Source organism: Humulus lupulus, chromosome 8 (assembly GCF_963169125.1).
Source record: "Humulus lupulus chromosome 8, drHumLupu1.1, whole genome shotgun sequence".
NCBI classification, from domain to species: domain Eukaryota; kingdom Viridiplantae; phylum Streptophyta; class Magnoliopsida; order Rosales; family Cannabaceae; genus Humulus; species Humulus lupulus.
In genome coordinates, this window is record NC_084800.1 from 78,253,263 (window position 1) to 78,280,818 (window position 27,556).

The window sequence follows — 27,556 nt, forward strand, 5'->3', positions numbered from 1 at the left end:
TAACACCTTTAACCATGTGGTTAATTTCATTTGATAATCTCTTAATTTCACAATCTTTTGCAATAATTTTGTCTTCAAGATTCTTCACAGTGTTTACAAGATCATCATTCTTTTCCTGTAAGGATTTATTATTACTTGCCATTAAGCGATTATCAGAACAAATCTTTAACCATTGATCATACATATCTTTGCAAGATTATTTTAGGGAATCCTCGTCTACATCAGACTCACTGGATTCACATTCAGAATTATCTTCCTGAATTGTGTTGTTCAGACAAACAACCCTTTTATTATCCTGCGAATTCAATGTTAATCCAGAAACAACAGAGGTTAAAGCAAGATTTAAGTTATCTTCCTCATCACTACTTTCAGAGTCCTGATCACTCCAAGTAGTTGCCATTACCTTTTTATTTTTCTTCAGTGTGTTGGCACATTCAGATTGAATATGACCAAATCCTTCACATTCCCTGCATTGCACGCCTCTTTTATTGTTATTGTCAAAAGGTTTAGAAAATTGATCACCTTTGGAAGATTTGAACGAGGATTTTTTGTTACCAATCTTCTTCATGTATTTTTGAAATTTTTTGGTCAGCAGGGCCATTTCTTCTTCACCATCATTTTCATCTGAATCTTTTATTTTTGATGATTTGAGAGCAACTGATTTTTCTTTGGGAGCTCTTGGATTTTCCTTTTGGCGAATTTGTTGATTGAGTTCAAACGTTCACAATGAACCCATCAATTCCTCTACTTTCATTGTGTCGAGATCTTTTGCTTCTTCAATTGCTGTGAGCTTTGTTTGAAACCTGTCAGGAAGCACTCTAACAATTTTTCGAACTAACACGTTATTTTCCAATTTTTCTCCCAAGGAAAAATATTCATTAGCTATATCAAACAATCTTTCATAGAATTCTATGAGTGACTCAGTCTCTGTCATTCTAAGATTTTCAAATCTAGTAGTTAACATAACAAGCCTAGAACGTTTTACATCAGCAGTTCCTTCAAATTGAGTTTGAAGGATTTCCCAAGCTTCTTTGGCTGATTCACACGAGGATATTAATTTAATGTATCCTTCGCCAACACCATTAAAGATAGCATGCAAGACTTTGTTGTTATAACTGGACAATTTATCTTCAGCATCGGTCCAGTTAATTTCAGATTTTACCTTTGTGACATCATCAGATTCAGATGGAGGTGTCCAACCGGTTAAGATTGATCTCCACGCCTTTTCTTCTTGAGATTTAATAAAGGCTCTCATCCTAACCTTCCAATAAGGATAGTTGGAATCATTTAGTAAAAGAGGACGAGTTATAGATCCACCTTCTGCAAAGAAAGACATTTCACAAGGCACAAAACAAACGGAAAGAAACAAGATCGCACTAAGAGTTTAGTGACCCGCTCTGCCAATTGAAATTCCGTTCTTAGTAATTACCAAATTAATTAAACCATGTGAATTAATTAAAGAGCGGAATGGTAATTAACTGTTTACACAGATTCTAGTTCTGTTGGGACAGAATCAGAACTTGTCACGACAGAAACTGAACACAATAAATAGACAGTGCAAAACAATAAAAAACACACCGAATTTTTACAAGGTTCAGAATCCCTTTTGGATAACCTACTCCTTGGGGCCACGCCCAGAGAATAAACCAATTAGTAAAGAAACAATGTGTACAAAAGCATTGACTTAAACAATGTAAGACTCCCTCTTAAACTATTACCGCAATCTTGTTGTACTCTTCTCTACGAATCTGATTTGATGAAACGCTGATTCTCTTGAAATCTCTTCAAAGAATAGCGAGTGAACACTTCCTCTCGAAGTGAGACTTAGATAGAATCCTCTCCCGAAGATCCTTATGAACACGTTCACAATAGACACTATCAGTTTACAATGGACTAGATAGATATCCACAAGTACACTCAGCACTCTCACAAAGATTAAGGTGAACAAACTTAATCTCTACAAATAAAGACACTCTTCAAAATAACATAATGTTTACAAATATTGAAAATGGATGAGGTGAAAATTCCAAAGGCCTTGGCAAGATATTTATAGGCAGGGAAATCGTCTAAGGCCATTATTTTCTGGTATCTCTGAAATCAATTTGCGAATTCCTTTGAATAAGGAAATCAGCCAGCCAGATGAATTCTGTGTCGACAGAAAAAGAAACTGATGAGTCAGCAACGTAATCAGTTTTATCTGGCAGAACGAACATGGTCGTTTCTTTTGACCATGTTCATTTTCGACACCTTCTTTATTCCAGAATAGACATAATCTCAAATAATCCCTGAAAATAATCTCAAGATATTTGCACAATATATTTTTACCAAAAATTGATTATTTGTGATAAATAAGGCAACAAATATATTCACACTTAAAGATATTTTCACATTACAAAATCAGCTGAAAATATTGATAATTAATCCGAAAATCAATATGGAGATATGCTACTAATTTTCTTTAAACATTTTAAAATATTTTGTCTAAATTAAAGTTTAGCCAAAAAAGGATTTTACAAATCTGATATACTACGATATAGAAAACAAATATTCTGAGCTAATGAAATAATATACCGTCAACTATAAAACAAATATATCAAGCTAATAAAATGATATACCATCAAAATTAATATATGTATATATGTACATATATTGACATAATTTTGAAATAAGATTGACCAAATAAATATATACCACAACATAGAAAACAAATATATTACTAATGTAATAAAATGGTTAATACCTTTTTGAACCTTCTGTTTTGTCTTTTGTCTCATTATTTATTTAGACTTTATGTTTTGACAAATTACTTTTTGAACCCTGTATTTTGTAAATTGGTTCAAATAGACCCTGGAACCTGATTTTGGTCAAAGTTTTTTTGAACTAAAATCACAAATAATTCACCAAACTAACAATTCAAAATAAAAACATAATCATTCTGCCTAACAACTGAATTGTTATATTCAATTTTTCTTCATCAAAATTGGGTTTAATGGTCTATTTGAATAATTTTACAAAATACAGGATCCAAAAAATAATTTGTCAAAAATACAAGGTCTAAACAAGTAATGAGACAAAATACATGGTCCAAAAAATTTTAAATCCCAAAACTATCGCCAAAATATAGGTATCATTATTATTTTATATTATTTTCTTATTTGAACATGTGCACATTTTGGGTGTAGGGTGCCTGACCCAACACCGATGTGCTAAAGTATAAAATACTAATATACAAATTGTGCATTCAATAACATAATAAAATAGAATAATAGAAAAAAGGACTATTTTCTTATTACTTGCCAACCTAACAAAAAAAGTCTATTTTTTATAATTTCTCTTAATTCTTATCTATGCAATTTTTTATCCTCAACAACCGTGTTCATATATCACTTGCTGTCACTTATATAAATGCAAATGTGTAATCTTGCTGAGACAATGTGCTTATTGAAATAATTTTATACTGAAAGAAAGGTTTAGAATATGGACTGGCCATAAAATGGATAGTAAGAGATTACTTTTCATTAAATATTGGTGCATTGAATACATATATTTTTTTAAGAAGAATTGAGGACAAATTGTCCAACACATTTGAAGGGGTGACATAATTACATGAAAATTACAAGATGATCAATTTACATGACTGTACATGAAAAGGTGCATGTATCAACAACCGTTGATTGAAACATGTATCATCAACATATTGTTATTCAGGCAAAAGAGGCAGCCTAGCAACATTGCTTGCTCCACGGCCACCAGATAATGATTTCAAGCCAGTCACTTTCTGTAAACTTGAACCGGACTTCACATATCTGGAAGAACTCTTCCTAGTTAATCTTACAGGGAGAATTTGCAACCTTGGATTCTGCTCGGTTCCTGAGTTTTCAGCTGCCAACTGATAGCTTTTGACTAGCTCAAGCTGTCGCGCAATTATTTCCGAGCGTCTTGGAAGAAGCTCCACTGCTTCTCCACCAGGAATCACAATGTACTCTATTGCAAGACGAACCTCCTATTGGAAAGGAAAAAGATCACTCGAGAATTAATAATGGAGATTCAAGTCGACCTAAATGAGGTGAAGTTATTAAATAACAATGCTCTTTCATAATAAAAACATCAATGCTCAAGTAAGCATATGAGATTCCCAATGAGCAGAGAATCAAATAATAACCCTATTTTTTTCCTCCTCTCAGCTGATTCAATGCTTGGAAGCAAGTGATCATAAATCTATACAAATTTGATTGTAACTAGTTTCCACAAAAGAGGAATGTTAGTGTAATTAATTAATTACACATGGTTGTGTGTAACTGTACCTAGCATTACTCTTCCACAAATTCACATATCAAGGCCAAAATTACGTACCAATTCAAGTAAGCACCAGTTTTCTGGTCCTAATCAGTTTAATAAAAATAAAATAAGCATGGAAAGGGGAAAAACATGCACCTCCAAGGCATCGATCTCTTCCAGCGATGGTTTTCTTTCTGGTGCATCTTCTTCAATTTCAATGTCAATAGATTTTTTGAATGGTTGCTTTGGCGAAGAGCCAAATGATTCCATTCCAAGAATCATGCGAAATGCTTTCACCATCTGTGCCATGGTATTTGACTGCAACATAGGTGCCAAGTTTCAAAACGAGATGAACACATATATACATACAATACATTATGTTCTAGTAACATAATATAGTGATGAAGATTATACCTTCATAACAAATACAGGCAACTGGTGGAATTTTGCTACACTACGGATCCAAGGGTTCTCCTTCATTTCAGAACTGCAAGCTAGAATTGCATGGGCCCTGCCAATATCATCAACTACATCGATTTGATCCTCCATCCCCATCACTGTTGCAACTTGCAGTAGATCAGCCTCAAGGATCTATTAGAATACAGACCAATAAAGAAAACGATTACACAAGAATTTATGTGCTGGAGCATTTTGACAAATTCTTATTATTCTATTGGAATGGAGAAATATACTGTCCAATTTTGCATACGATCATATGAAATTCGATTACTCTCTTTTTAGCTAATCTGCATAACTGAACATGCAAGGAGAGATAAAAAAGTCCAATCAACGTACCTTGTAAGTATATATGCGTACTGGCGAATTACGCTTGTTCGCAGATCCATCATTGCTCGATTTCTTGGAATGGCTGGAAGAATGTTCTTCTTCTTCATTATCAGATTCTAAATCAGCAACCAATTCATTATCTACCGTCGAATCAGACATATCTGAGCTGGGTTTTTTGGATATTGGAATAGCCTTTTGAGAATTGTTAGCCTCACCATCCATTTTACGGACTTCAAACAGAGGACATTTTCCTGCATAACACAATTTTAAAATAAGTTATTTTGCCTAAACACATCAATTTTGAAAGAAAAAAAATTACAAGAATAACTTTTCTAAAAAAATTAGACATTCAATGAAATGGTTTTAACTTAAAAAATAGGTTTGTGTAATACCTGCTAGTATAGCATCTACAGTTGCATCTAATCTGTGATGAACACGACACTCTGTTTTAGATATCATCTCAACAGCACAAGTAAATGTTGGAGGCCCTTTTCTCTCAAGGATTGTCTTCTGCACTTTCCTTTTCTTTGCTTCCTCATCACCAAGGGTGACACTCTGTTTTTAAGAGAAGACATGGTTCATTGCGGGAGGGGAGAGACACAATTAATAAGGTAGTGCATAATGTCAAATGTACAGGAGTTAATCCCGTTCAGATGATATATGTGTTGTTAATGAAAAGTCTTGCTTTAAATGAAAAGTTCAAGGGCACACTTCCTGAAGAAGCATACACAAGATGTTCATGTTTAGGAAAATAAAAGAATTTTTATTGCACCTCAATGCCACCAACAAGGATCTGCAAAGAAGGATTCTTCATTATATTGTCTATAGTCATTCCATGTGCTGTTCCAACCAGCTGAACTCCTCTTTGAGCAATGGTACTAGCAGCTAATGCTTCAAGCTCTGTTCCGATTTCATCAATAATAATTGTTTCAGGCATATGATTTTCAACTGCCTCAATCATAACCTGTGGAAAGTAGGTGCAAAATTCACAATTATGCCTCTTTTGGGAGAGCCAAAGAAACAATAACAATGAAGATAAAGCCAAAAAGCGACTCTAAGCTTACATTATGCTGCAGGTTCACATTAGGAACCTGCATCCTCCTAGCACGACCAATTCCCGCATGAGGAACATCTCCATCACCCCCAATTTCATTAGACGTGTCCACAATGACGACACGCTTCATGTTCTCATCTGCCATCATTCTCGCAATTTCTCTACGAAGAAAAAACTGATTTAGACTTTACCTTCACTTTATGCTACATCATTATGAAAATAATTGGCAGAATTAAGTAAAAACCAGACACAGTCCAACATTCTTCTCATTATTTTCCATGTCAGAGTGAGAAACACAAAAGACAATCAGGCAGCATGAAATGAAAAAGAAAGAAGTTCATCTTCACAATGTCAATGAAGAAGAAGGAACACACAAGGAAAAGGGTGGTAAGTAGTGAGCTGAAAGCTCCTTTTTAGCCAATATGAATGTAATTAGAGAGCTGAGTTGTACATAAAATATAACCTTCATGAATGCAGGGAAACAAAATATCAAAACAGTTAAGTACCTTATTAAAGTTGTCTTTCCAACTCCAGGAGGTCCAATAACCAAAATGGATCCTCCCCCTTCAATCAAGTCGCGTAAAATCTCGGCACTTCCAGAGACAGCTCTACCCACCCGGCAAGTGAGGCCAATAATTTGCATTTTACGATTTCTTATAGCACTTATACGATGCAATGAATTGTTAATACCCGAGCGGTTATCATCTGAAAAATCGCCAACCTAAGATAGGACAATGTCAACTTTATATTAATGAGCAAACCAAAAAAAGTAATAATATTAAAATCTCTAGCTTCACTACGTATCCAAATTCTAAAACTATCACCCTTAAAAATCAAGAATGCTACTCAACCAATCAGAAGAGAACCCTTTTCTTCAATCAGCAATCACAGGCCAAATCGACCATCTAATTAAATAAAACTATTTATTAACGTAAAAACAGTACATCTTTTTGCAAATGTTCCATTATAACTTTTCATAATACTAATCATTAATTAAAGATCACAGAAAAAATTATGTTCAAATTAATGCTTGAAACCAATAAATGATTAGCTCTGTTCACCTTGGATATTGCGTGGCGTAGGTCTTCTTCCTTTATAGGACTTTCTGATATAATCCAATCCCCAGAAGGAAACCTCGCAATCGGCTTCCGTCCCAAATCCATAACAACCTCAATAAGCTGCTCAATCTCCTCATGCTTGTTCAACTCTCTTTTCATTTTCAAAGGCAACAACTCAAGAAACATCTCGAGCTCCGTCTCCGCCTCTGATCGCGAAGACGACGATGTAGAGGCCAGATTTGGAGAATTGAGAAACGACCCATTTCCAGAAAAGAAGCGATCCGAGGGTCTGCGAATTTCAGGCGCCGGGGAGTGGGACGAGGAAGCAATAGCGTTAAGCCCGCGACGTGTTCGAGGAAATGAGTGAGAGACAGTTGAAATGAAGCTGGAAACTGGGATTTGGTTGGCGGAGTGCCATGAGGTGTGGAGATCAATGAGCACAAAATGAGAATTCAAAGCTCTCATTGTAAACTCCAATTCCTCTCCCGAAAACAAGACTGGATTTTTAAAAAGGAGATTGAAGGTGTTTGGTTGAGTAAGGAATTGAAAGTAGCTCAAAGAAGATATGAGGATGAAGAAATAGGAGAAAGAAGATTCGTGAGGATCTCTCCTCTGAGATTGGAACAAAGTCGAGGTTGGTCCACCTTAACGACCACTGCAACGAAGGACGTTCAACCACGTGTCGCTTGCTCGCCTGCCTACTCCTACTCCTACTCAAATTACATAAAAAAATATTATTATTTAAAAAACATTTCATAGTTAAACTGTCAGAAAAATTATTTATTTATTAACAACCTACGGCTACCAGAAGTACTAGAGAGATTTTTAGTGTTTAACTGTCTATTTTGGTAGTTGTGTCTGTTAATTAAAATATTATTACCGTTTAGAGTGGTGGCATGTGACATGTCTAAGTCTAGTACTGTTTCTTGTATTTTAAAAAAATATATATATTATTATTATTTTTTTTATATGACAAACTTGAATTTTGACTTGTCAAATGCTTTCTTTGGCATCGTTTTGTTTTTCTCAAATAAAGGCGAATATGCTTGTTTGAATATTATGCGCTCTACTCCCATTTATTTATATTTTTATATATTTTCATTTAATTCAAGATTAATAGAAGAGTGCTTAATTAAATCGTTTAGCCACCATATTGTCTACTAGTGAGTTATAGCAGTTGGTCGAAACTTGAACGTGGAATCTTCATAGGCAAAGTTTGAAACATAACCTTTTTCAAGAGTTTATTTAGCTACAACTTTGACAATGAAATATATGAAATGAATTTCTTTTTTTTTTTTGGCAGAAAAACAACAAAGCAACACGCAAAAGAAAGAAAAATCTCAATTTTATTAAGTTTTACATGAGCAATTTTATTAAGTTTTACATGTTAAAGATTAGGACAATTGCGTCCCACCTTGGTAGAAAAATGTAAAGAGATAAAAGATGGGAGCGATTCTGGGTGAAAGACTTGGGGGTAAGGCCATAAGAGAAAGAACTAAACTAATAATAATTAATTTTTTTTGTATAATCAGCATAAAGAGCATTTACATTTACACTAAGCCGTTTCATGATTACTGCTTAATTCGTTGGTTAGTTTCTAGAATGCGCACTACATAAGACTCAAAAAGGTTGAATTAGGATATTGGACTGTACACTAGTGGAAGAGAAACAAACTCATCTTCTTTTGTCCCAACCCATCAAAATGTTTATTACGCTGGCTTCAATCTTGTTCCTTGGCAGAGAGAATCCGAACCCTTCATCGAGCAGAATTCTGTACACTTCCCACTCTCGGCCATGGATTATGTGTCGAGCAATCTCAACCTGAGAATACCACAGAAAATTAAACAGTTGAACACCAAGGAAAAGTGGAGGTGGTTGAAATTCTCCAATGGCCAAAAGAAAAGTGTTGGAATTATTAGGGGAAAACAGAAAAAGAAATAGTTGGTTAGAAATAATACTGAGAAAATCCGCATGTTGAGAAGTTTGAGAGCAAGAGTAATATCATGAAACACAAGAGGACGGCCCCTGCTGGACAACTCCACCGGATTAGCTACCACCAGTTCAGTATCAGGGCCACGGCTCACCACAGCTATTCTAAGTGGACGCAGAAGCTCCATTTTTAAGCGAGAGAGTAATGAGTTTTGTTTGCTGGGATCAACAATCTTCTTGCCATCAGCTTGCATTATAAACAAGTCCATCTCACAGTTCCCTTTTGGATTTGCAAAGAATCGGCTATATGAAATCTGTAATCAACCGTACATTATGTTACAAACTAATAAACTGCAATAAAATTTTAGAAACTAATGGAACATGTACATAATTCCAGCCATTTTCTCACAGCAAATGAAATATATAGACCATATATTAATTCCCAACAATTGCAGACTGACAAATTTAGATGTCACCAGCAAGAACCAATTCATGATTTTATTCTAACAAGGAACCATTCATGTGTTTTTGCAGAGAAATAGATGGAATTGCTCAAAATGCCAACGGGAAATTGTTTTTCTACCTGAATGTTGTAATCCTTTAGGGTTCTCATGATATCATAGATGAGACCTTTATGATCCTGACAGAGGATTTGAACAAGTGTGTGAGAAGGGCTGAGCTTATTGTCCATTGTGACTGAAATCGAATTAGAGGCGGGACATCCATTAATGTTTTCCCCTGGAAGCTCTAAACTGAACATTTCTTCACCGATATCAGAAGGAAGATATGGAGAACCCTGTGAACATGCGGTAAGTTCTGGACCAGCCACATCAATTTCGCAACTGATTAAGGCATCCCCTAGAAAGGCTTTCAGATGATGAATTGTTTCATCTTTTCTCTTTTTCGTATGAAGAAGTTCTCTGATTAAGATGAGATCAACACATATGCATATTAGTTGTAACCTAGAAACATAATAATCACGATGAGGATTCTGAACTCTTAAGTCTCCTAACTACCCTTTTCACTAGGTGAAGTGTTCATACCATACCCATAAACTAACCAAAAGTATAACCTTTTTGTTGCACACATACACACACAAATGATAAGAATTATGAAAATATGGAAAGCACAAGCATTATGTTGCACTTCTGAAGAATTTCACAAAGTTTAACAAAAAGAGAGGTTGCATACAAAATCAAATTTGTTCTTTACAATGATGGATTAAGAGAATACAGCTAATAATTTTGCATGAATTGTTCTTAGGTAAAATACAATTTTGGGTCCATGCATTTTAGCAATATACCAGACTTTTCGAGAACTTCAATTGTTTTACAAAACATAGGTCAGACTTTTTTATTATAAGAGTTTTTTTATTACCATTGTTTTATTTTAATCAATATAATTTAATTAGTTTATTATATTTTTCATTCTTGAAACTAAAAGTAAAATAGTGCTAATAATAATAATAAAAATAAAATATCAAACAATTAAATTTAATTTTAGTTTTTTTCTAAAAAAAATCAATTAAAATTTTATTATTTGTAATAATATAAGGGTAAAAATAACCAAAATCAAGATAGATGATTAATTTTGATAGATTTTGTAAAATGAAAATTATTAATATAATTTTTTTAAAACAAAGGGTCAAGTGTGGTATATAGTTGAAACACAGATGACCAAAATGATATTTTCTCTTTTTCTTATTCAATTTAGTGTCTTAAAAATAATTTGATCCAAACTAACAGGGTCTAGATAAGAAATGTTCCATGTATAAAAATTTGTTGTGCCTTCACCTCTCTTAACATTTCAAACGGAGTTCCTTCAACGCATGACATTGGAAAAGAGAGCAAAAGGAATTTATATGACATAAACAAAAGTTCTGACTCCTTTTTCTGAACAAAATAATAGTTACCAAGTGGAAAAGGTAAAGGAGAGGTACAATGTTCATATATATATATATATATATATAAAACAAGTCGTCATGAATAACAAACCTTGTGTCTGTAACGAAAAAGAGGTCCATCACTCTCCTATCTGGGGTAGTGGATACCTTCACTTTCTTAATTGTTAACTCTAGCTCACAGAGAACCTCAGTGACATCTATTCAGTGAACATTGTAAACAACACTCAAGGTCAAATATCAATAAAGTAACTTCACACACAAAGAAAAAAAATGCACTTAAAAGAATAAAGAAAACCTCAAAGGGTTTAACTGTTTCATAGCTATGACCGTTAGTTGTCAACATGGTTTTCACAAGGAGCCAAAAAAAAACTTAATTTTTAGTTGTAAAAAGGAAAAGAAATTGAAATTCCTAAAGTAGAAAAGGAAGAACAGATGTTTAGTTTCCCAAAATGTTCCCTTCTCTAATTGACACCAGTTCAAGGTACAAATTATAAATGACATCATTTTCCTTCATCTTAATTCCTTTTTGCCTCCATGGCAAGCAAAGGGATATTATATACTTTCCTTCCAACTCGGCAACTTTATGCAATCTTTACTTTAATCGATGCTTACCAATTTTTTATTTTGTTTTTAAACAAATCAAACTCATAAGCATTGTAAAACCAGTCTAGTAAACAACTTCAAAAGTGCTAATGTATAATAAGTGATGCCAAATACAGTTTCAGAGCTAGACTTCAAAGTCAACAACTTCTCACATCTATATGACTACATACATTATACAACATTACCATGTAATAGGCCTTCTCGATCATAAGTACACCAGAATTTCAAGAGAAACACATCTGGTGGCCTTGGCGGCTGGTTTTGAGGCCGGTAATAATCCATTTCAGAAGTGGAAAAGTAAGAAGGACACACTTCTAAAAGCCTGTTCTTCAACAAATTCCATTTTGTGTTGGGCTTTTCCACCACCCAGAACACCATGTAGCACCATTTCCCATCCGTTGAAAAATCTTCTCCACATAAAATTGAAAAACAGAAAATTCTAAATCACCAATAAACCCAAACAAGCATAGTTAAGGTGGAACTCAAAACTGAGAATAAAATACACACAAAACGATACAATAATTAAATATAAATAAAACCCATTTCATTTTTTCCCCTAGGAAATCGAAAAAACAAATAATTACCCAAAAAGAAAAAGCCTAACGATCTCTTATTCTTCATATAACTTTCAAACCATCAAAATTTTCAATTAGTTCGACATGAAATAAGAGTCCCACACTGACCCTCATCCTATTATCAAAAGTTTTAGGTGCAACAGTAAGATTTTCAGAAATATAGAAAGTCAAGAAGTCGTACCTGCTCTACAAATGCTCAACCCAAAGATCAATATAATTCTACATAAATCACACCCCAAACCAGTTTTATCTGGGCAATTAACAGTAATCACAGTGGGATCGCCTTCTTTTTCCCGTTTAACGAGGACCACGTCCTCGTGCAAAATGCCCATTTTCTTATCACCCAATTCACTTCCTACTCTCTCTCTTCTATGCACATACATATATATATTCTCTGGGAAATTTGATGGAGAAAGCGAGGAAAAGCAGGTGGGTATTCTTCGATTCTTTAGTCTTAAAGGTAGTTTTGTTTAGTCGGATTGTTGAGCTCACAGGAAGCAGAGGAGGGGTATAGTGGTCTTTTTCCTGTTCTGCTGCTTCAATGCTTTGTTCGATCGTTTTCTTTTTCGTTTCTTTTCTTAACATTCTAGGTGCCCAACACCACATGAGGTGGCACTTTATGGTTGGTTAATAACACTTCATAATTCTTATTAAAGTCAAATGTATGGGACCCGATATTAAATTCCACTAATAATGATATGTCACCTCCTAATGATGGTGAACACCAATAATGTCTCTTAGCATTTCTCTTAATTAATTGATTATGTAGTAAGATTTAGGTGAGTTTATTTAAGGTCCACACTTACTTAGTCAATATCCAAAACTAATGTCTTAAGCTTATTTCTAAAGGGAAATTTGACTATTCATGCATTACATGGGGTATCGTAGCAAAAATACCCTACCCACTGTATACATATGCATTTGATGTTAGTATTTACATTAGTTCCAAAAATACCCTTCTCATTTGTTTCCCACTTTCTCTTTCTACTCTCTCGACTTTATTCTCGGCTCGAAACCAAAATGCCACGGCAGCACAGAAAGTGGCAAGAAACCATTGCCGAAGTAAGGTATTTTTGCTAGAAAACCCACGAGACTGAATAACCCCAAAATAGGCAAAGGTCAGGGATTTACTTGTTTATTCTGCATTTAATTGTTTGGGCCTAGTTTATTTGTTAATTTTTTGTTCATTGGATAGATCGGGGATGGGGTATGACGAAATCTGGGTTTTTTTCGAGATTTTTTATGCACCTCGATAGAAATCGATATGACTCGATAGTATATGTTAGGGTCTGGATTTGATTGTGCCTCGATAGGCCTCGATGAGACTCGATGATATTTTAGGCATATAGACAAATTTTAGCCTATACCTCGATGGAACTCGATAGGACTCGATGCTATTGGTCATATGGCTGATTTAGCCTCTGCCTCGATAGGACCCAATGATATTGGGTACATGACTAATTTTAGCACCTGCCTCGATAGGACTCGATAGGCCTCGATAATAACCAGATGATATTATGCATATGGCTGATTTTAGCACCTGCCTCGATAGGACTCGATAGTAACCAGATGATATTAGGCATATGACTGATCTTAGCACCTGCCTCAATAGGACTCGATAGTTACCAGATTGTTTTACATTTTTAACATTTTTTTAACATTTTTTTTGTTTTTTTTTTCAGATGCCTGAATTGATTGTGCCATTGGAGAAGCACTTTCCTGGTCGTGTCACTTATAGGGGTAGTGCTTACATGGAAACCCTTGTAGAGAAATTTAAGAGGCATGGGCTAATTGAACGGGCACAGGCATGCCCGTTGGGACAATTCTTCAAGGCTAAGTCGTTTAATTTTTCTAGGTTTCTACTGCATCAGCTTATGTTGCGGAAGGTGGAAAACAAGAAGGCTGAAGAGGGCCACTTCTACTTGGGCAACATTCTTTGCAAATTTGGGATTGCAGAGTTTGCCCTAGTCACTGGGCTGAATTATGGGAACACCCCATCCCCAGACGAGTTGAGAGAGCATATTTCAAGTGATCGGATCATCCATGAATACTTTAATGGTGATTTGAATGTTAGTTTCTGCCAGTTGGAAGATGCTTTGAAGGCCTCGACAAACCCAGAATATGCATTTAAGCTGGGTTTGTGCTATTTGATAGAGGGGGACCTGAATGCCCCAGAGAAGACAATGACAATATGGGGTGATTCCCTGAAGATGGTTGAGGATCTTGATTACTTTTTCAAGTATCCATGGGGGAAGTTGTCATTTAAGAAGGTTATTAGAGGAGTGCAAAAGGACATGAAGAAGCAATTGAAACACTACGAGGAGAAGAAGAAAGAGGGTTCAAGCAAAAAACAGAAGGAGGCGAAGTATAGTTTCTATGGCTATGCACCCGCACTTCTTTATTGGGCTTTTGAGGTCATGCTAGCTCTCGGGAGTAAGTTCAGTTAGAACAGTGGGAACTAGATTTCGAGGATGCTTAGTTGGGCTACGAAGACCGATATCACTATTTTGACAGCTCAGTTGGTTCCTATATTTGCCAACCGTTGAGTAAGTTCCATTTTATCTTGTTAAATGTCACAAATTAATTGATTAACGATTTATTTTATTAAAGTTTTTCAGACACATATTATTCAACCATGCAGTTAATGGTATTTTCCATGCTGAAGCCACGTCCCGGTGAGGTAGTCTTCTACAATAGCCTCCCAGAAGTTGATTCCAAGTTATTCCCTGAGTTGGAATCAACTGTGGGGGAGGCTGGGACTGCAGCGGAGGAAGTAGTACTTGAGAAGAAGGCAGAGAAGCTGACAAAAGTTGCAAAGGAAGCCTCCATTTTTTTACGAGGATGTCCCGAGGGTTGAAGAGAGCACTTCACAGGCATGTGCACCTTCCTCTAGTTAGGTTGCCCAGCCTGATTATGAGCAATTGATGCAGAGGCTCAAGAGGATTGAGGAGGGTCAGGCAACCTTACTTCAGAATCAGACTACGATCATGACTCAGTTGGCGCAGCTGCTTTCAGTGGTCTCAAGTCGATCCACCCACGTAAAATCAAATACAGAGTCTAATATCTTGCCTGTGGACTACGAGCCCGATGATCAACTCTCCATTCCATAGGCCCAGACATCTGTAGTTGCTAGTGATGCTGACAGTCCCAGTGTACGAGTACTACAGCATGAGGAGGCAACTAGCCTTAAAGTTGTCAGAAAGAAATGCAGGCCCAAGCGTTTCGATGACTTCACCGACCCAACGAATAGGATGGGACAAGATAAACAGGGGCTAGTTGCTGAACCTTTGAGGAAGTGTGACCTGCAGCAAGACAAGATCGACAACAAGAGAGATCAGAATGTCTATACTAGGACGCACGGTGTAGCATGGTTCTTGCAGTTGCACACAGTCCAGACTTGGCTTTGAGATTCGGTATGTAAATTACATTTATGTTTTCAATTCAATCTTAAAATATATTGATGGTACTAATAGATTTTCATGTTTTTTCAGCATATTGATGCCTCTTTGCACATGCTACGCCTCCGGCGCCACTTTTATCCTGCATTTTGGCAGGATGTTGCGATCATGAACACCACCTTCCCCCAAGTGTGCCTAGGTCGTTAGAATCATTTCAAAGAGACCGGCACTAAGTATACATGGGACGACGATGTGCTGAAAATGTTGAAGGGCGATGATAATCAATTCCTCGTATCCTAGCAAAATATGAGTGAAGTATATTCTGCCTTGCATGTCGAGAAAGCTGCACATTGGATCTCCATTGAAGTCTCCATTCCAATGTGGTGCATCAACATTTATGATTCCAACCATAGCGTGCTTAGTCCAACTCTGTTGGAGGAAGTGGTCAAGCCTTGGTGCTTATTGTTGCCTTCGTTGTTGTGGTGTTTTGGCATGTTTGACCTATTTGACGACGTCCATACATGTCCTAAGAAGAACGCAAAGCTTTTTTCATATTGTTGTATTCCTCCTGAGGAGTGTCCTCAGACTAAGACAAGGTATTCCCCTATTTAATTAGTGTATTTTGAAATCTGAATATTAAAGTTATTTTTATCTTCAATTGACACAAAGTCGATTATATGCAGTGGGGATTGTGGTATGTTTTCTATCAAACATATCGAGCATTTAGTTGCCAGGCTACCACTCGATACCGTTATCGATGAGAACATCCAACATTTTATGACCAAATGGTGTGTGGACTTATTCTATCAGAATTTGTCCCCGTGATGCTCTTTACATTTTCTTGATACACCTTTTGTATATTATTTTTTATCAAACATTATTTTTTGAAAAAGTTATTAAATAAAAAACTACTAAATTCACATAATGTGTCTGTCTCGACAAAGCTCGATGGGTCAAACGAACTACCTCGATAAGCCTTGATAGCTAAAAAATAATACTAACCAAATCTGCATCGATAGGCCTCGATAGAGTCATAATAATAAATGCATATATTTAGATCAAAACCAACAAAGTATTAGAAGAAGTATTGAATATAATAAATGCAGCAAAATCAATTGAATAATTACATAACACAAATTTTTAAATCCTAGCCTCACATGACTTCCTATTGTGTCCACTACCACCACATCTACTACACTTACGTGGCTTGACGATCTTTTCCCCGCATGAAGCATAGCGGTTTGTCTTTCGCATACCCACTTTCTACTTCCCGAGCTTCCTACAGGGGTTTTCTCAACGGGGACGCCGACAACCGTATCTCTGATGTGATCAGGAATTACCCATTCATCCTCGTTCCCAACAGGGTAAATAATATCTTTATAAGTGTCCCTCAATGCCTCGATTCTATAGTAAGGGGAACACAATGAGTAAATGTTTATGCTTCTTTTTCTGGCTGCAGCAAAAGCATGTACACAGGGTATCCCAATGGTTTGGAACATGCAACAAGAGCATGATTTTGTGGCCAAGTTCACCTCACCATCACCATTACCATCGTATTTTTTGTATATAGTAATCTCGAACATTTCAGATCGCATTTCTTTCTTACCCCTCAATCTACAACCACAATCAGGATCCTTGCAGGTAATGTACCACACATCAGTCCCAGATTTCTTCACCATAAACTCAAAATTATTCTTCATCGCAAATATGGATGCTTTGGTTTTCAATTCAAGCTTGTTCTGAAAGAACTTGCCAAGGTGCAATTCTCCTGAAGCTTTGCTGGTTGAGGAATGATGTTGATGTGAGGCCTCTATGTCCTCTTTGGTGAACATGGGAGCACTCCATGTTCTACGATCTTCAGCTAAGTCCAATGGAGAACTCTATCTAAAACTATCATCGGTTCTACTTGGACCTGGACGACTACTGCTGGTCCCAGGTGTTTGCCGATCTTCTATTATGCTCTCCCCAGCTACCATAACATCTAAACTCTGTGTTGGCAAATCTATCCTAATATTTGGTCCACCAAGATCTGTTGCATCAGCAACAGGATCGTCGTTGACATAAGGATCGTAGCCATAGGGATTGTACTCTGCCGTGTCATGCAAATATGGCAGATCTCTAACCGGGATATCATCATGGACTATGACGTATGGATTTGTCTCTGGAACAAATGTTCCAACCTCACCTTGAGTTCCTTTGAAACCATGACATGGAGGAGAAATGTTCTCGTCAAATCAAACTTCTTTATTAACGCTGGCAGAAGCCGATGCATTTCTTATACCTCCCTTCTTAATCAATGTCACACATAGAGGAATCAACTTCTCTATAGATTTCGATGCTAACCCAATGAAGCACGCATATGCCTATTATTTTTTATAACGGTAGGTTTGACGGATTGTGATAGGCATGTGTACGGGACCTCAATTTTTAAGTCATGCACACATTTATCCACTCCAAGCTCATCGTACAAAATGTCAAGCAGTTGCTCATACGTCACATCCTTCTCCAAAGGCAGAACTTGATTTTCAGCATCCCTAAAAATCCAATCCTTATTTTGCAATTCCCAAACACCATTGAATGTAACAAATATGGAAACAGACGAATCTGTATAAAAAAAACAATAAAAATAGGTCAAAATTAAAACTATAACATCAAACAACATAAAATCGATTCATATCGAGGTCAAACTATCAAACTATCGAGGTCAACCCATCGAGTCCCATCGAGGCAAACACTACATAAATTAAGTTCTATGCCTCTATCGAGGTCCATCGAGGACCATCGAGTCTCATCGAGGTATCCATTTTCCCCTGATGTGAGGGTTTTATCGAGGTCAATCAAGGACCATTGAGTCTCATCGAGGTAGACAAATGATATAAACAAATGAGGGGTTTATCAAGGTCCATTGAGGACCATCGAGGCAGACAAAAAACCCAGAAAAAAAAACCAAGAAAGGAACGAAAATCCATTCCGACAGTGAAAAATTACAATAAAACATGAAGGCATACACAGATCTATTTGAAATAGCAAAAGCAATGTTGATAAACAAGTTTCCTCACTACATATAACAAATATATACTTACCCATACGATTTTTGACCTGAAATCCAAAACGAAGTCCTTGCCTTGAAAGGATTCACAACTTGCCCTGAAATCCAAGCTCAAAAATTTGTATAGATTAAGCTGCCTTATTTTTTTTGTGTACAAGAGCTTGAGAGATAGAGAGGGAAAACGTGAGAGATAGAGAGGGAGAAGACAATGGGAGAAAAAGATAGGGAAATTTATGATAGGGGCATTTTTGGAAATCCAAAGAATACTAGAATAAAAATGTGAGGTTTTTTTTGGCTTGGTATAATTTTATTATACAGTACCACTTAATGCATTAAAAGTAAAATTTCCCTTTCTAAATTTGTTAAGGTCAAAACAGAAAATTAAATAAGAGAAACTGAGAGTGCATAAGCCGACAGTCTTATGCTTTGGTTTACCATTTTATTTACAGACTGAAAAAGAATACAAACAAACAAGAAAACTAAGTAAAACCTAAACTTAATAACTAATATGATACAAACTTAACTAATCAGTAATAATGAACTAAATAATGTTATATCAAACAATTGACTATTAACATTCCCCCTAAGCCAAACGGTCTTAAGACCACTTTGAGCTTGCTACATAGCGTACTGAAGCGAGTAGCATCCAAATGTTTTGTGAAAATATCAGCTACTTGATCAATTGTGGAGACATATTGAACTTTGACACTCTTGTGGAGAACCATATCTCTGACAACATGGATATCAATTTTGTTATGCTTGGTGCGAGCATGAAATATTGGGTTACTGGCCAGGTGTGTTATGCTGATATTATCGCACCAGATGAGTGGGATAGAAGTAAGATTTATCTTAATTTCTTTGAACAAAGATTTGATCTAGGACAATTCTGCTGCCACATTTGCTAAGGCCCTATATTCGGATTCCATACTGCTTCTGGAGACCACTTTTTGCTTTGAGGAACACCAAGATATGAGATTTGAACCAAGATATGAGATTATAGGGCCGATTTGAAGAAGGTACGAAAGAAAAAAGTTGAGGATATGGGTGCTGAGATAGCAAGTAAGAGTCCGGCCACAGGAGTTATGTAATGACCCACTAATCTAGACTATTTGGACCATTAACGAAACTATACATAAAACTTACATTTTTACGAAAATACCATAATTTTATTGAGTAACTTGTAAAATAAGAGTTACTTACAAATAAATAGAATACTAAGAAGGATATGGGATCCCATTGTCTTTAAAAACAAAACATGATTTAAAATAAAAGACATTACATAAATGGTGCGGAAAATACATGTAAAAAGACATAAAACAGAAACTACATCCTCAAATCGAATAACGCTCAGCCCCTTGACTCCATTCACCATCGATACACATCCTCTAAGCGTCACGAATCTTACCGCCTCTAAAGCTTATTTTCCTGCACATAAAACAAAAAGGAATGAGCCTAATGCCCAGCAAGGAAAATCTAACACATAGTCATAAACATAACTTCATAAGAAACATAAAGACTTAACATAATACATATAACATACACTTATTATAATGGCCATTATTACTTGGGGTCCCATAGACTAAACAAGCATATGCCCATGGGATTAGTGGGGTCCTACTAGCTAAGTAGGTCACATGCCCATAACCCATTTGGGGTCTTGTTAGTCATATGGGTCATATGCCCAAGCCTACAAACATACATGCATACATATCATAACACATTTAACAACATAAAACATAAGATAACATAAGCATATAACATATTGATTCTAGCCTATTTTCCTTACCAAAGTTACCGGGATATGTGGACTGAGTTGGGACTTTTGGAACACTCCTAATAACCATAATGAACAAGAGTGAGTTGAAAGAAGAAAAGAGATGAAAAGGAAAATGGGAAGACTAAACCATTTGAGAATCATGCTTACCGAAACTTATGTGCTCAAGAACTTAGATTCCCTAACCAAAATGAAGATTAAGGTTAGAGATTGAGTAGAAGACTATGAGAAAGAAAATAACATAATACAGAAATGAACTAGAGTTTTGGTTACCTCAAAGACTTGAAAGACCAATCTACACCTCAACCGAAATACTATAGAACCTCACTTCCCAAAGTGTTTGATAAGCTTATGATTTTCCCAAACCAGGTGTTTACACTCTCACACTCACTTAACACTAGCAGCTTCAGAACTTAGAGCAAAAGGTGAGTAATGGCTGGGTACTAGGTCCTATTTATAGAGTTTGGGAAAGAAAGTATCTTGATTTTACTTGAATACAAATAATGGCTTTTAGGTGAAAATCATTTGAATAATCGTTTAGCAGAGGCTGAAGACTCGTTCAAAAGATGCTGGACTTTTGAAGAAGTTTGAATGGCTGAAAGGAAAAGAATTCAAAAGAGTTTGAATTCATGCTGGAGGAGGCGATATATCGCCCCCTGTAGGCGATATATCGCCTGGGCCAGTATGCCCGAGGCGACCGTGCATCGTCTCGTGTTTTTCGTATCTACGTGCTGCGATATATCGCCCCCTATAGCTGCGATATATCGGCACACGCTGAATATTTAAACAAGAAATTACACATTTTTAGCTAAGTTTGAATGGAGTAAACAGCCTTGACTAAGCCCTCAACGTACTCAAAGCTGCTGACTGACCCTATAACATTCAAACTTTACTCCTTATTAAATTTAATCCTAAAAAATACTTAATCCTTAATCACCATTCATAACATGTGCTTAAAATCCTATTGGTTGATATCTAAACCTTATAGTATAATAAATATAATCCTTAATATCAGTCACATTAATAAAACCTTAGGTTATACTTAATATTCTTAAACTATAGATTAAACTTAGAAAATCTATAAGTACTACTATGAGTGTCCAAATAATTCCCGGTCTGAACCAAAAATCCACAGTAACAAAGATAATACTATACATACTATAATACTACTAAAAAATTAGCTAAGTAAAGTTCTTGGACTCTACAATTCTCCCCTACTAAAAAGAATTTCGTCCTAAAAATTTACTTACCAAATAACTCCGGATACCAGCTCTGCATGTCCTCTTCCAACTCCCACGTTGCCTCGCGTTCAGAACTATTGCTCCATAGGACTTTGACTATAGGAAAGCTCTTGGACCGCAGCTGCTTCATCCCTCTATCTAGGATGCTAATCGGTCGTTCCTCATAACTTAAGTCTTTCTGGAGCGCTATGGTATCGTACTTGAGGACGTGAGATGGGTCTGACACATACTTGCGTAGCATCGAAATGTGGAAGACATTGTGACTATCGGCTAGTGCTGGCGGTAGGGCTAGTCTATACGCAACTGGTCCCACTTTGTCCAATATCTCAAAAGGACCTATGAATCGGGGACTGAGCTTGCCTTTCTTCCCGAACCGCTTGACACCCTTCATAGGAGATATCTTCAGGAAGACGTGATCTCCAACTTGGAACTCCACATCGCGTCGCTTGGTATCCGCATAGCTTTTCTGACGACTTTGAGCAGCAAGCATACGCTGTCTAATAAGCGTTACTACTTCTTGTGCTTGTCTAACAGCTTCGGGCCCTAGAAGCTGCCTTTCTCCTACCTCGTCCCAGTGCAACGGTGATCGGCACCTTCTTCCATATAGCAACTCATAAGGTGCCATTCCGATCGTCGACTGGTAGCTGTTGTTGTATGAGAACTCGATCAGTGGTAAGTACTTGTTCCATGATCCTCCGAAATCAAGTACACATGCGCGTAGCATATCCTCTAAGATCTGAATCGTACGCTCAGACTGCCCATCTGTCTGAGGATGGAAAGCTGTACTAAGGCTTAACTTAGTACCCATAGCTTGCTGTAAGCTTCTCCAAAATCTTGACGTAAATACTGATCCTCTATCGGACACTATCGTCTTGGGGATTCCATGCAATCGTACAATCTCTTGGATGTAGATGTCTGCATATTGGTCTGCCGTATATGAAGTCTTAACAGGCAGAAAATGAGCCGACTTGGTTAGTCTATTTATGACTATCCAAGTAGAATCATGCTGCTTATTCGTCTTTGGCAGACCCGTCACGAAGTCCATGGCTATATCGTCCCACTTCCATTCCGGTATGCTAAGCGGTTGCAATAATCCTGCAGGCCGTTGATGCTCCGCCTTCACTTGCTGGCATACCAGACACTTAGATACATACTCCGCTATGTCCTTCTTCATCCCTGGCCACCAATAGACTGCCTTAATGTCATGAGTCATCTTGGTAGACCCTGGATGAACTGAGTACGGAGTATTGTGCGCTTCTTCTAGGATCGTCTTCTTAATACCTTGATCACTTGGCACGCATATCCGATCCTTATATCTCAATAAGCCTTGGCTAGATATTGAGAATTCGGTATTCTTGCCTTCTCTGACTGCTTCCATATATGCTGCTAGCGATTCATCACGTCTCTGACGATTCCGTATGTCCTCTAGCAGATTGGATTGGATAGACAAGTTAGCCAGCTTGCCTATAACCACTTCTATTCCGGCACTGATAAGCTCCTGCTGTAGCGGCTTTTCTATTCCAGATAAGGCTGCTAAATTCCCATAGCTTTTCCGGCTGAGTGCATCGGCAACTACATTTGCCTTTCCCGGGTGGTATAGGATTTCGCAGTCGTAATCCTTTACTAACTCTAACCACCTGCGTTGCCTCATGTTGAGCTCCTTCTGCGTAAAGAAGTATTTTAAACTTTTGTGGTCCGTGTAAATCTCGCACCGTTCTCCGTAAAGATAATGGCGCCAGATTTTTAACGCAAAGACCACCGCTGCCAACTCCATATCATGAGTTGGATAGCGTTGTTCATACTCCTTTAACTGACGTGAGGCGTAGGCTATCACCTTGTCATTTTGCATCAGTACGCATCCCAATCCTTGCTTCGATGCGTCTCAGTAGACAACGAACTTATCGTTGGGCGTTGGTACACTGAGTACTGGTGTTGAGCAAAGCTTATCTTTAAGCAACTGAAAGCTTTCCTCACACTTCTCATTCCAGATAAACTTGTGTTGCTTCCGGGTCAGGTTGGTGAGTGGAGTGGCTATCTTCGAAAAGCCCTCTACAAACTTTCTATAATAACCTGCTAGCCCTAAGAAGCTTCTTACTTCTGACGCGTTCTTTGGCCTAGGCCAATCCTTCACGGCCTCTACCTTCGATGGATCTACTGCAACTCCGTCTTTTGATATGATGTGCCCGAGGAACGCCACTTGCGAAAGCCAAAATTCGCATTTCTTGAACTTGGCGTAGAGTTTATGCTCCTTCAAATGCGTCAAAATCAACCTCAAGTGTTCCTCGTGCTCTTCTTCATCCTTGGAGTAAATTAAAATGTTGTCGATGAACACAACGACGAATTTATCCAAGTAGTCTTTGAAGACCCTATTCATTAAGTCCATAAACGCGGCTGGCGCGTTAGTAAGACCAAAAGACATAACCAAGAACTCGTAATGTCCATAACGAGTCCTAAAGGCTGTCTTAGGGATATCTTCTCCCTTTACCTTGAGCTGATGATACCCGGACCATAGATCGATCTTAGAAAATACAGTCGCGCCTCGGAGTTGATCGAACAAATCGTCAATCCGAGGTAGCGGGTACTTGTTCTTAATCGTTACTTTATTAAGCTCACGGTAGTCTATGCACATGCGCATACTTCCGTCCTTCTTCTTCACGAATAGTACCGGAGCTCCCCATGGTGAATGGCTTGGCCTAATGAAACCCAAGTCTAGGAGTTCTTGTAGCTGCGTCTTTAACTCCTTGAGTTCCGTAGGTGCCATCCGGTATGGTGCCTTAGAGATAGGCTCGGTGCCTGGTACTAATTCTATCGTGAAGTCTATTTCTCTAGTTGGCGGCAATCCTGGCAAGTCATCGGGGAAAACTTCTGGAAAATCTTGTATAATCCGAACATCTCCAACCTTAAGCGGCGTCTCCCTTTCCACATTCGTTATGCTGGCTAAGAATGCTTGGCATCCTTTCTCCATCATTCTCTGAGCTTTGAGAGATGACACTAACGGGGTGCACAATCCCGAAGCTTGTCCCATGAAGCATCGTCTCTGGCCGTCAGGAGTCTCGAACATTACCTTCTTGCGTCTGCAGTCGATTGTTGCGCCATGCCGTGCTAGCCAATCCATGCCTAGGATTACGTCAAAGTCCTTGATCACCAGCTCTATCAGGTCTCCTTCTAGTTCTATGTCCTCAATCTTGATCGGTACGCCTCGTACTATTCGTGATGATAGAACTACTTTGCCCGAAGGCAACTCGGTTACAAACCTAGTTCTAAATCTTTCACTAGGTTTGTCTAGTTTTTCTATCATTCCTAACGAAATATACGAATGAGTGGCACCCGAATCAAATAATACATGACATAAGTTATTGAGGATAGAAACCTGACCTGTGACCACCTTGTTGCTAGCATCCGCCTCTCCTTGGGTTAAAGCAAAAACCCGAGCAGGAACCATCTTTTCGTCCTTCTTCCCTTCTGGCTTTTGCTGAGGACAGTCTCTTTTACGATGCCCTTCTTGACCACAGTTGAAACACTCCTTGGTGTTGGCGCGGCATTCTCCAGGATGCTTCTTCTGACATTTGGCACATGGCGGGTATTCCACGTAGCCCGACCTATTTCCCCCATTCATTCGTGCCCTTTTATTGTTGTCAGACTGCTTGTTGTCAGGATGCCGTCTTTTCTGGCCGTTACCGTTGTTGCCTGATTGACTGTTGCTGGACTGATTGTTGCCGCTATTGCTAGACTGATTGTTGTTCCGACTGGCCTGAGGTTGGCTCTGCTGTCTGGGTTCCGGCTTACTGGCTTCTTCTTTGCTTACATTGGCCTGCAACCTTTCTACTTCGATTGTCGTCTCAAGAACGTCGGCATATGTAGTGTTTCCCGGGTTCGCTAGTTTAACCCCCATCTCAATCTTCGGGCGAAGTCCTCTAACAAACTTGTTCACCCTCAGATAGTCGGTTGGAACCAACCGACTCTAGGTTCTAGTATATTTCTTATTTGTGTTGAACTTGATAATTATAAGTTTAGTTTTCTGTACTGAATTTCTTGGTTGTTGTGTGTTATTTGTTTGTACTGAACTTCTTAATTATTGTGTTTAAGTATCTGTACTGAACTTATTAATTATTGTGTTTAAGTGTCTGTACTCAACAATTAATATGTAACCTTTTGAATTCTTAATGTTAATTAAGTATTAGTTATTTTGATTTTAATTTTAATTAATTATCAATTAATAAATAAATATAAGAAATTGTAATTAATTAATAAATATGAAAAAATAAATTATATAATTTCTAAAAACAATTGGGGGACTTTTGTCGCGCTCTATAGAGCGCCGACAAAAGTATTTCAGTGCAACTTTCACTGGCGACATTGTTTGCCGGTGAAAGTGGTCTAATCGCCAGTGAAAAAGGGTTGTAGATGCAAAATCTGACGCACTTTTGTCGGCGCGTTGACTTTTGCCGGCGTTTAAAACCGCCAGTAAAACAAACTTTGCTGGCACAATTAGTGAAGCACCGACAAAAGGTGATTCACCGAAGAAATATTGTCGACAACCTTTGCCGGCGCTAAACTGTGCCGACAAAATATTTTTTACCTTTGCCGGCACAATATGGGTACTTTTGCCGGCGCAAATTTGCGCCGGAAAAAGCTTCCATTTTTGTAGTGGTACTTCACGCTGTCATCAAGATTGGCTGCCCATTCAACATCTGCGTAAGTAGTTAAGTGGAGGTCAGTAGCAGGAGTGAAGAGGATACCATGTTGCAGTGTGCCATGAAGATAATGAAGTATTCGCTTGACAGAGTTCCAATGTGTAGTTGAAGGTTTGTGCATGAGTTAACATGCATGATTCACTTCAAAACTGATTTTAGGTTTGGTGAGAGTAGGATATTGCAGAGTACCAATAGTAGATCTATATAGTGCAGGATCCTCAGGGGGCTAACCATCATATTGAGAGTCTTAACCGCCTAAAGCACCTGGTGTAGGAGCTGGTTTTGTGTCAAATAGGTCCAATTTTTTAAAAAGATTTGCGATGTATCGACTTTGAGATATATGAAGATTGCCTGACTCTTGATGAACTTCCAATCCAAGAATATATGATAGGGGACCTACATCACGCAAAATAAATTTGTTATGTAGGCTTGTTATCAATGAATAGAATCATTGCCTGTAATAAGGATATCATCTACATAAAATATGGTAATGTTATGCTTAGAGTAGAAGAATAAGGATGTATTAGACTTTGAGCAAATAAAATCTCATTGTAAGAGAGAGGAACTTAGCTTGTGAAATTAAGCTCTAGGAGCTTTCTTGGGGCCATAGAGAGCTTTTGTTAAGCGACATACATGATGTGGAGAGGTAGAGTTGATGAAACCTGGAGGTTGAGCCATGTACATAGTTTCTTCTAGAGGACCATTGAGAAATGCATTTTGTATATCCAAATGTTTGACTTGCCAACCATGAGTAACAAAAATTGTTAGGATGATTCTAATAGTTGATATTTTAACGACTGGAGTAAAAGTTTCAGTATAGTCCAATCTCTGTATTTGTGTGTATCCTTGAGCTACTAAGCGAGATTTGTATCTATCTATTGTGCCATCTAGTTTCCTTTTTATTAGGAATATCCACTTGGAGCCAATAATGTTGACATTTAGAAACCAAGTATGATTTCTGTTTAAAGCTTCTAATTCTACAACCATGGCAGAAGTCCATTCCTTTGAGGTTAGAGTCTGTTTGTAGTTTTGTGGTTCATTGTTGATTAGGTCAATTAATTTGGAGGCAACAAAGACTTTATTTTTGGATATACCACTCTTCAATCTGGTTTGCATTGGATGAATGTTGAAGGAAGTTTGAACAAGAGCATATGGTAGAGCAATAAATGGACAGAGGTAGAGGATTCAACTAACAAAATGGGCGAACATGGTTG

The 27,556-nt window shown here is 37.5% G+C and overlaps 2 protein-coding genes across 2 annotated transcripts; both read right to left on the bottom strand.

Moving 5' to 3' along the window:
- Positions 1-3,494: 3,494 nt before the first annotated feature.
- LOC133797896 (protein SEEDLING PLASTID DEVELOPMENT 1) lies at positions 3,495-7,801 on the bottom strand. Its single transcript, XM_062235996.1, has 9 exons — positions 7,180-7,801; positions 6,625-6,839; positions 6,129-6,279; positions 5,837-6,028; positions 5,457-5,619; positions 5,074-5,315; positions 4,693-4,869; positions 4,435-4,596; positions 3,495-4,003 (listed from the first exon to the last, which is right to left on the bottom strand). Exons 1-9 carry the CDS (start codon positions 7,639-7,641, stop codon positions 3,701-3,703), a joined length of 2,067 nt encoding a protein of 688 aa, XP_062091980.1. The 5' UTR covers positions 7,642-7,801; the 3' UTR covers positions 3,495-3,700.
- An 871-nt stretch (positions 7,802-8,672) lies between these two features.
- LOC133797897 (ACT domain-containing protein ACR10-like) lies at positions 8,673-12,721 on the bottom strand. The gene is made up of 6 exons (XM_062235997.1): positions 12,368-12,721; positions 11,797-12,018; positions 11,100-11,205; positions 9,689-10,025; positions 9,135-9,419; positions 8,673-8,997 (listed from the first exon to the last, which is right to left on the bottom strand). The coding sequence occupies exons 1-6, from the start codon at positions 12,567-12,569 to the stop codon at positions 8,851-8,853; spliced, it is 1,299 nt and encodes a 432-aa protein (XP_062091981.1). The 5' UTR covers positions 12,570-12,721; the 3' UTR covers positions 8,673-8,850.
- Between the last annotated feature and the right edge of the window lie 14,835 nt (positions 12,722-27,556).

What these genes read in the sequence shown, in the direction of transcription:
- LOC133797896 (XM_062235996.1), bottom strand. Translation starts at nt 7,641, where the DNA reads ATGAGAGCTTTGAATTCTCATTTTGTGCTCATTGATCTCCACACCTCA. An exon ending in TACGCCACGCAATATCCAAG is followed by an intron (nt 6,840 to 7,179) that starts GTGAACAGAGCT and finishes GTCCTATCTTAG; the next exon opens with GTTGGCGATTTTTCAGATGA. An exon ending in ATGTGAACCTGCAGCATAAT is followed by an intron (nt 6,029 to 6,128) that starts GTAAGCTTAGAG and finishes TACTTTCCACAG; the next exon opens with GTTATGATTGAGGCAGTTGA.
- LOC133797897 (XM_062235997.1), bottom strand. Translation starts at nt 12,569, where the DNA reads ATGTATGTGCATAGAAGAGAGAGAGTAGGAAGTGAATTGGGTGATAAG. An exon ending in TTTTTCGTTACAGACACAAG is followed by an intron (nt 10,026 to 11,099) that starts GTTTGTTATTCA and finishes CATCTTAATCAG; the next exon opens with AGAACTTCTTCATACGAAAA. An exon ending in TCAACATGCGGATTTTCTCA is followed by an intron (nt 8,998 to 9,134) that starts GTATTATTTCTA and finishes TGGTATTCTCAG; the next exon opens with GTTGAGATTGCTCGACACAT.